At 40.6% G+C, this 9,688-nt stretch overlaps 1 protein-coding gene and 1 long non-coding RNA gene across 2 annotated transcripts in view; one reads left to right on the top strand and one right to left on the bottom strand.

Moving 5' to 3' along the window:
• Positions 1-216: 216 nt before the first annotated feature.
• Positions 217-9,688, top strand: part of recql5 (RecQ helicase-like 5) — a 26,029-nt gene continuing 16,557 nt past the window's right edge. Inside the window, 8 exon segments of the mRNA XM_083780304.1 lie at positions 217-357; positions 594-715; positions 958-1,214; positions 1,877-2,135; positions 2,660-2,756; positions 3,760-3,871; positions 4,887-5,049; positions 5,330-5,412. Coding sequence (XP_083636430.1) covers positions 258-357; positions 594-715; positions 958-1,214; positions 1,877-2,135; positions 2,660-2,756; positions 3,760-3,871; positions 4,887-5,049; positions 5,330-5,412 — 1,193 coding nt within the window. The 5' untranslated portion in view covers positions 217-257.
• Positions 5,490-9,688, bottom strand: part of LOC310869526 — a 5,219-nt gene continuing 1,020 nt past the window's right edge. Inside the window, exons 2-3 of the long non-coding RNA XR_014570170.1 lie at positions 7,629-7,748; positions 5,490-6,488 (exon numbers count right to left, since the gene is read on the bottom strand). This is a non-coding gene — a long non-coding RNA (uncharacterized lncRNA). The remainder of the gene's footprint in view (positions 6,489-7,628; positions 7,749-9,688) is intronic.

Raw genomic sequence — 9,688 nt, 5'->3', positions numbered from 1 at the left:
CACCTCGGCTTTCCACGCAAAACATGAAAACGTGGCTTGTCTTATGGATAAAATAAGAAAGACAAGAGAAAAAAAACCTCAAACCTGCTATAAATTCGTGAAAAAAACAAACATAAAAAAATATATATAATTGGCTATATACATTCAAAATAATATGTTTTGGTCACACGTGAATGATGTGTGATGTCATATTCATGCGACGGCGAGAGTGAAGTTTGTTGTTAAGCTGGATTTAACTTTGAATGAATAATAAAGCGATGACATCCACCTCCGTAAAACAGGCTCTAAAAAGCCACTTCGGGTTCGAGGGTTTCAGATCCAAGCTGCAGGAAGATGTTGTTAAAGCGGTTATCAAAGGTAATGTGACTGCACAAGTTAAGTAGGTTACACATGGCTAGGCTAACAAATGTTAGCTGTCTAGCATCGTTCTAGATAACAAGAAGACCCATTTGGAGTATTATTTATTTTTAAAGGCAGGGGATATATTTTGATGTGAATATGCAAAACGTGACGGACATTCTCAGCCTAGCAACAATCAGTCATGAGGATGTGTTGCAAATGAATAAATCTTGTTTTTTTCTCTCCTGTTGCAGGAGACAGGGATGTTTTTGTATGTATGCCTACTGGAGCAGGGAAATCCCTCTGTTACCAGCTCCCTGCAGTGTTGGGCAAGGGCATTACTCTTGTTATTTCACCGTTAATTGCACTCATTCAGGTCAGTCTCGAAAATAAGCAATATTCAAATAGATCAGTGGTCCTCAAAGTGGGGTTTGTAAATGGACACGTCTGTAACTCTGAGAGTGTACAAATGGAACCAATTTGTACATTCACAGAGTTATGGGGGTCTGTGAAATTAAAAGGTTTGAGAACCACTGAAATGAATTAATCTGTATTATTACCGCTGCTCTCCCTCAGTGTCACTGTTTTGTTTGATTCTTTCCCCCTGGGTCTAAATAGGACCAAGTTGATCACCTGAGGGACCTGAACATACCTGCTGCCAGCATCAACTCCAAGCTCTCGGCAGCGGAGCGGCATATGATCCTAACTGATCTGGAGAGCGAGAGTCCCAGGCTGAAGTTGCTCTACATCACCCCGGAGATGGTGGCCTCGCCTTCGTTCAAGCCCTGCCTGACGGGCCTCTGCTCTCGTGGCCTTCTCTCTTACTTGGCTGTGGACGAGGCTCATTGTGTCTCCCAGTGGGGGCATGATTTCAGGTTGGTCTACAGTCATTTTCTAATATCGATTATTCTAGCGATTACCTTTGCGATTTCACACACACATATATATATATATATATATATATATATATATATATATATATATATATATATTATACCGGTATATACTGTATATATTTTATTTTCATCGCACAATTTTGTATAATCAAAAATATAGTTAATCGTACAACATTGTCATGTAAAAATAGTGAATAGGCCTATAGCACATCTACAAGTCACAACATTGAACTTGCAGAGTGGCGATTTTCAACATTTGTGTAATCCTTTTAACTATTCACCTATAATGACTTCCTAAAATTAGGGATAAATTATTAATCTATTATTTTAAAGGTATATTCAGTGATTTCACTCAAAAAACCTTAGGTTTCGTTTTTGGCTGTGGGACCCAGCCTTTCGTCCAATCAGGATAGAGAGTCAAAAACGAAACCTAAGGTTTTTTGACCCCCAGGGGTTAACTGGGGACAGGGAGGAACTCCTTATATGGCCAGCACACTCTATAGTAGGGAGGATTATCACAACAAAACAAAAAAATAAGTGATATTTGAATCAAGTGAAATCACTGAATATACCTTTAATTTATTGTTTTTGTTAATATAATTGATTATTAGATAGATGAATTGATGCTCTCCTAATTCCAGACCTGACTACCTCAAACTGGGCACACTGCGTGGCCGCTTGCGAGGGGTGACTTGTGTGGCACTGACAGCCACTGCCCCCAAGAAGGTGCAAGACGACATCACTGAGTCGTTGAAGTTGAAGTCGCCGCTGTCCTTTTCTGCACCAGTGTTCCGCAGTAACTTGCGCTATGATGTGATCTATAGAGAGCTGCTACCGGACGCTTATGCCCACCTCCACACCTTCATTAAAGACTCACTCAGCAATGGATCCGATGGACCGGTTAGTATAGCAGTGCTGTTGTTAAGTGGATGGTGATGAAAGTGTATGCCGATGGCTCTTAGTTGGAGATCGCCACAGGGCGTTGGTAAGAACATACTGTATGTAAACGGCTGTCCAGAACAGTTTTCTTTTACTATCTTGGCAGAGTTGTAGGTGGGTGGTGGGTGGGTGTATACCAAACTTCTTAAGGCCTATTGATAGTCCAGTTTTCGGTCAAGAGGTGACCACCAAAAACGACAACATGATGACGTCACGCCACGGTGGTCACCGCTCACACAACATATCTCTCTGTTTTTTATCACACATGTACACATGTACCACTAAGATGGCAGTACCATCTCAGTGCATACTGATCCAACCTTAGCTGCTTTCGGAAGGATTTGTGAAGAAAGAGTCCCCACCAACATTGACTGTATTCAATAATGAATGGAATGTGGAAGGAAGAATACAGAGTAGCTTTGGATAGTGTTGATGAGGTTTCCACACCATTAACTCCTCACATTGTGTGGTGTTTGTGTAAGCAGGGCTGTGGGATCGTTTACTGTCGTACCAGAGACAACTGTGAAACAGTGGCTTACGAACTGACCAGGTTGGGAGTGCTGGCCAAGCCTTATCATGCAGGTAACATGCCCCCCGGCATGCACGCACGCACACAAACGGGGACTAAAGTTATGTTATAAAGTATTTCTGCTGTCGGTTAAAAAACAGCTCCAAAATGTTTATTTTTCAGGAAATTAAAAACGAAATGAACTTTATATTTAAAAAAACAAAGCCATACTGCCTCATCAAAGTTGGTGTTGTGACTTTATATATTGTCAGATACTTACATGTGTCAGTTCAAGTGGAGTTTTGTTTGTCCATCATTGATAAGAACCGCTGACAATGGATCTCCAAGCTCACAAAGTCACAATGCATCACAACGCATGAATTAATGCCATGATGATTCATGACACTGCTTATAGGCCTACAATAATCAGCAGGACTTTAACTATTACAATAACTTCTGCAAAGAGGAGTTATATGAACCCTTTTCTTGAGACATTGCTGTCCTCAGAAAATACTACATAGATTTCAGAAATATAATGAATTGTTTTCATAACATTAGCGTCAGTGCTAAATTTGAAAAGCAGGTACACTGCATAATTACTTGTAACAGCCTTTCTTCTGCTCTGAGTCTGCAGCCGGCTGCTCTGTGTGCCACAGAGGTGTGTCCGACAGTTGAGTTTTACGAACCAATTGAGTTAGCTGGTTTCGTCAGAAGCGTTTTTAAAACTTTTCATTGGTTAAATATCGTTTTAAACAAAACACAGGCGTAAATGGTGTTCAATAGCGTTGATTTTTGAAAATATCTTTTTTGTTTTAAAGCTGAAAGTTAGGCGTTAGCCGATTTCTGCCTGACAGCGACGACGATATTCTCCAAAGTAATAAAAAACGTTACAGAACTTTCATGTCGGCTAAACATTAGAGTGTAAGAAGCCATAGACTGTTGACACACACACACACACACACACACACACACACACACACACACACAAACACACACACAATATTTCTACACTGTGGTGTATCATAGACCGGGATGTCTGGTGGTCACCGGAGACATGCTTATCCTTTGTTCTTATAGGTCTGAAGACGGGAGATCGTACAGAAGCCCAGAATGATTGGATGCAGGGGCACGTGCTGGTCATAGTCGCCACCATCAGCTTTGGTATGGGTGTCGACAAGGCCAATGTCAGGTAAGGCAGCATTTCTTAAGGATTTCACTGTCAACTCTTCATCATAAACAAAGGAGAAACCCTGTTATATCAATCAATCAATGCCATATATTTCATACTTTGTCAATTTACAATTTACAATTTACAATTTACAATTTAGGCATTTAGCAGACGCTCTTAATCCAGAGCGACTTACATTTAAGCAAGAACAAAAGCATGGGAATACATCACATAAAAGCATTTATCATGAGACATGCGTAAGCTAAGAAGGTAACAGTGGAATATCTATATGATGAAACTATACATACACTATACATAATAAACTATACATATTCACTACTATGCTATACATATGTACTATGGCGTGCTATGACTATATAGCATGCCCAAAATAGAGAGACCATGTTGAAAGTGGTTAAGTTTGTCTGCAGATTTTATGCAAAGAGATGATTGCCAGTTGTTGTTGAAATGCCGCTTATTACATGGCTATAAATTTACCCAAAAATAACATCAAAACAAATTATTGCCTTGCTTACGGTAATGAAAGTATTCCAATACGGGTCGCCTCAGAAAACAAGGAAGTGTTGATCAAACAGAATAAATATTCGGTTACTGCATTGTCTATTTCTTGCTTCAAATGTTTTCAAAAACATTCTTGAGAGCAATGTTTAGCTGTAAATGATATTGTGCGTTCGTTTACATGGTTGCCGTGTTGGATACTGCATCAAATCAAGCAGCACAGCAGGTGCTCTGAGTCTTTGATTAGAAGGTGGTCTGTTATTGAACTCATCGGTCATTATTCATAAAATAACGCACCACTGAATTCAGTGATTGAGCAATCAGAATCATTCAACCAAGCCTTGTAATAAACATATTTAACCAGCACTTGTAAGTAACAAAACAATAACTTAACATTTGGAACACAGGCTCTTTTTCCCATTTCCTGAAAAGTAATGTCGACGTCAATATATAAAACTCGATTTGTTTGTTATTGATCTCATCACACAATTTGGGGTTTTTACATCAATTCCCCCAGGTTTGTAGCTCACTGGAACATTGCCAAGTCCCTGGCCAGTTACTACCAGGAGTCAGGGCGTGCTGGTCGGGACGGGCTGATGTCCTGCTGCAGAACCTACTATTCCCACAAGGACAAAGAGGCGCTCAACTTCCTGATCCGTAAGGAGATTGGCAAGAAGCAGGTTAGCAGTACTGTCACCATCATGACATTTTTGCTGACGATTTATTGCCATAGAAATTATTGCGATTAATGATTTAATTGTCTTTTTTTTTAAACATAGAAATAAAACAAATATGCCTTTTAGGCTTTGTAAACCCAAATTGCTGGGGCTGATAAAACGAATAGCTTAAATATACAGAGACACACACACACACACAAAAATGATTGCGATGATCTAAAAAAATTGTGTCCAGGCAATGAGAGATCATAATATGTTGTGAATGGTTTAAACTCCTCTGTAGAAAAAGCGTGGCTCTGCAAAGGAGGTAGATAAATCAGCCATCACAGACTTTCAAGCCATGGTGTCCTTTTGTGAACAAGAAGGGTAAGTCAAGTCATCCATGCAACGCATGTATGCTCGCACATCCATACACAACAGTACGCACGGCTAGAGGCTAGATTCACCACATTTATTTGAACAAAATCAGTATAACTTAGTATAACTTTATATTCTCTATAAAGTTTTTGTTAAAAGTTATTGTGTTGTCCTTTTCATAGAGAAAATATATACTTTTATATAAACTAGAACAACTTTATTATCTTATTGTATACTATTCGATTATATACTTATATCCATAGCCAGTTGTTCCACATTTGTACAGCAGAGGGCAGTGTTTCTTTATTTTAGCTGAAGGAAGTTTGGCCCCTTCAGCAAGAACGTTATCAAATCTGAGGACTGCCATGTAACACAGCAGAGGTTTAGAAAAGCAAGCTACAGTAACACCATTTTGTCTCAGTTGTGTTGCCATCTAGGCAACGTTGTTAACTGAACACTCAGGGTCACATTAGATGCAGGATTTTATTTCTTACATTCCTTACAGGTATTTAAGTGAAAGAAATTTATTTTTGGTTCCTCAACATTTTGTTGACAAAATGGCAATAAAAAAGCATCCATAAACAACAACCTTTTTTAGGGGGGGTACAAAAACACAAGACAAAGCAATAAGCACATAAACAATAGTAAACAATATAGTGAATGAAAATAAGATATACACTAATAATAATGGCACACGGTGAGCTTCCAATTGTTGTTGTTTTGCACACGATCCATTGGTAGTCCTTGTATTTCCCTGTGCTATTCAAAACAGCTCCTGGACATGCATTGAGATGGCTGTGTGCCTTTCTCAGGTCCAATGCATCGTTGTTATTGGCCGGCCTGCAAAGCCCTGGGATGCTCTGGGGAATGTTGCTACTCCTGAATGCCTGGAAGTGTTTGGCAGCCGGTGTTAACACACCCTCCAAAGTGTTTTGTCAGCAACCATTGTTCCAAGGCTTGGGCCCCTCCTAATAGTCAAATCTTCACAGACCCTGTATGAGGGCCTCATGCCTTGGAGTTGGTTGTGGTCCTGCGATGGCAGCAGCAAGACACACAGGTCAGCACCGCCATGAGCACCACCACCACTGGAAGAGAGAGCACAGGAACCATAGGAATAAATGCATAGATGAGAACAGACGTTTACATTCACAGCAGCAAACAAAGGTTTTGATATCCTTAGCAATAAACATCACCGGGTTGCACCAGCAAAGCGGGTGGCTGTGTGAACACTGAAGTTAGGGGACACTGAAGTTATGACCGATCTATACTTTTATGCTATGACATGAACAGTAGTTATTGTTGTCAATGAGTCATTTCAGGTGCATCCCCCCCCCTCCAAATACAGCCAGAGGGGCAATTCAGTGCCACTAGTTTTATATGCCGGCAGGGATCTAATTTAATTACATAAAAACGTTTGAATTTTCCAAATGTAAATATGTTGCAACTTGCAATGATGAGAGGGCTTGCAGACTTGATATGAGACATTTCCAGTTGTAGAACATATACAATGAGTATTTGAAATAAGAAAACAAAACTTGTAGAAAAAATTAGAATGTGAATTTTCACTCACGAATGTCAATGTGTAGATATATATTATTATTTACATAAATACATGACAGATGCAAACTTGTAATCCAATATTTACTGCAGTTTATTTTTACGTTTGACTATTTTTCAGAACCACAATGTTGCGATTACAACCTCTTGATTGGTCACTGCAACTTGCACAAAATGAGCTCTTTTGCACCACAAACTGTGTTGCAAAACATGCACTTGTTGCGGAAACCACAACACCACAGCAACTGTAACTTCAACAGCTGCACATTTTGCACCCCAACACAATTATTGCAGAAGTCAAGGAATGCAACTTTGTCACTTGCGAGAGAGCATTTGTGAAGTTGGAAAGTAAAAAATATATTATTGTACATTGTACAATACAAGTTTGCAACTGTCTGTCGTATGTAAATTTGCAAATATTTCTTTTTGCATTCTCGACAACAACCAAAATCAATGATTCCACACACATATTCCTGATCTTGCAACACAGTTAACTATTTTACCTTCATAGATACTTGATAATGCTTACTGTAAATCGCTCTGGATTAAGAGCGTCTGCTAAATGGTAAATGCCTAAATTGTAAATTGATAATGAGTCCTGAATAAGTAGAGAACCACGGCAAAGCCATGCAACCATTGGCAGAAATGATGATGGAGACTGAACTCACAGATGAAGGTCAGAATGATGATAAAGCCTCCCTGGTCCACGGGGTCGGCGGTGGGCAGATTTTGCAGTTTACTCCAGAGTCTGTCCAGGAGACTTAACGCCTGGTCTTTGGCATCCATTTCTGTTGGGGACAGTGAGAGTATCACTGGCTTTCACAATCTGTTTGTTTGGATTAGAGACGTGTGTGTGAAATATGGCCGGGCAATCATAAATTGATGATAATATTCGTGTTGTAGAAGCGTGTGGGGGTACCAGAAATAGCCTTGAGATCACCTATTCATGAAAAGTATACAATTTTAAGTCACTCAACGTAAGTGATTAAAACCAGGAAAAGACAAACATATGTCGTACCATATCATGGTATTAAGATATCAAAAATCCCAGATTATATCTAGTATAGTAATATCCATATATTATCCAGCCCTATTGTGCAATGTCCTTTCAGATTTAGGACACACGCTTCCTGGCCTGTGACCAGCTCACCCAGTTGGCTGAGATGATAACTGTGGCACATTACTGTTCGCAAGTGCTGGTTGTATCCTGGAAGGGGATGTATGTAGCTGTTCTAATGAGCTGCTGGGCAAACAAATAACCCAGTGGTTTGAAAGGTCCCCCAATAACTCTTGAGAGTGTATCAAATGGACCCATATAAAGAGTACACTAAGGCCCAACCCGCACCAATGCAACAAAACCGTTTTAAGGACATGTCACACCAATGCAACTCCTTGCAACTGCCATTGGGGATAATGGTTTCACATGCAACTACTCGTAACCATTTGTTGCAAGAAGTTGTCCTTTTCAACCTGCAGTTTGTTCCTGTTGGGGTTAGCAGTGCCGAGTCATCTGCGAACAGGAACAAGTTGCAGTCACAAGCTGATGTCATGTCGTTTACATATAGGAACAGTAAAGGCCCTAGTATGCTTCTTGTGGACACCCACAGCTCACTGGAGGGGGGGGGGGACAGTGTTCCATTCACCTCCACCAACTGTTCTCATCCCCTCCAGGAAGGAACCCAGAGGGTCCCTGAAATATCCAAAATATCCCTCGCTGGACTGAAACTCTGTTTTACAGAATTTAACAACACACTTTACTGATTACAGTGAACTTTGAATTATAGCAATCGGTTCAGAATTGCATGCCGTATGTAATCTGGATGGATTCATGAAAACTAGCGAATGCAGAATGCAGTACAAACGATTGCCTTTGATAGCCCAACTGGCGATTCAAACCACAACTTATTTTTTGAGAATTAGGTGTGAGAAACACTGACATATTCGTCATAAGGGTCAGAAGGGCCTGAATGTCCTCATGGGGGACGCTATTGTGATCCACTGATCTTATTTATTTATTTTTACAGACTGGTCTATGCAATCATTGTTGTGTAATGTGTATTAGCTCCATACTTGCTGCAATGACCGTTCTGTTACTGACTACGTGCAGTTGCTCTGGGTGTGAAAGCAGCAGATGCCCGCAGGGCTCGGCTTCAAGAATTAAGGGCTGCTATTAGATTACCGACTGACCAGGAATCAGCTTACTGTAGTGCAATATATGGGGGAACAAAGTTGTTCCCTGTCAGTTAAAAGTGTCAAGTGTGAGCCGAGAGCGCAACCTTTACCTCTGGAATCAAAGTGGCATGTACAGTATAATCATGTACTCCTTACGTACTCTTCGGAGCTAGACCAAAATATCACGGTAGACGTCATGATACACTGCCGAGCCCCCGCTACTCTCCTCTGCCAACCTGCGGAGAGCCCCGAGCTGAGCTCATGCTTCCTTCCATGCATGAGGAGTGAGGAGGCCAATTCTTATCACCTGTCAGGGGAGTTTCCCCGGTAGGACGTAGCGCGTGGAAGCCAGGAACACATTAGTTCCTGGTTCTTGGATGAATATTTCTCTCTCTCTTCGCTCGTCTCTGAAGACTGTTGTTTAATTTGTCTGATTTGGTTGCATGTGCCGTGGTGCTGATCCAAAAATATCTGATCTCCACATTGTATCTTGCTGTGAACTTCATATGAATCACATATTTTCGGTTCGCACGGCTGCGCCACGCTACTACTGTAC

This window comes from Protomyctophum parallelum (assembly GCF_964188405.1).
Source record: "Protomyctophum parallelum genome assembly, chromosome: 13".
Lineage (NCBI taxonomy): Eukaryota > Metazoa > Chordata > Actinopteri > Myctophiformes > Myctophidae > Protomyctophum > Protomyctophum parallelum.
This window is presented reverse-complemented; position numbering and strand designations above follow the sequence as displayed.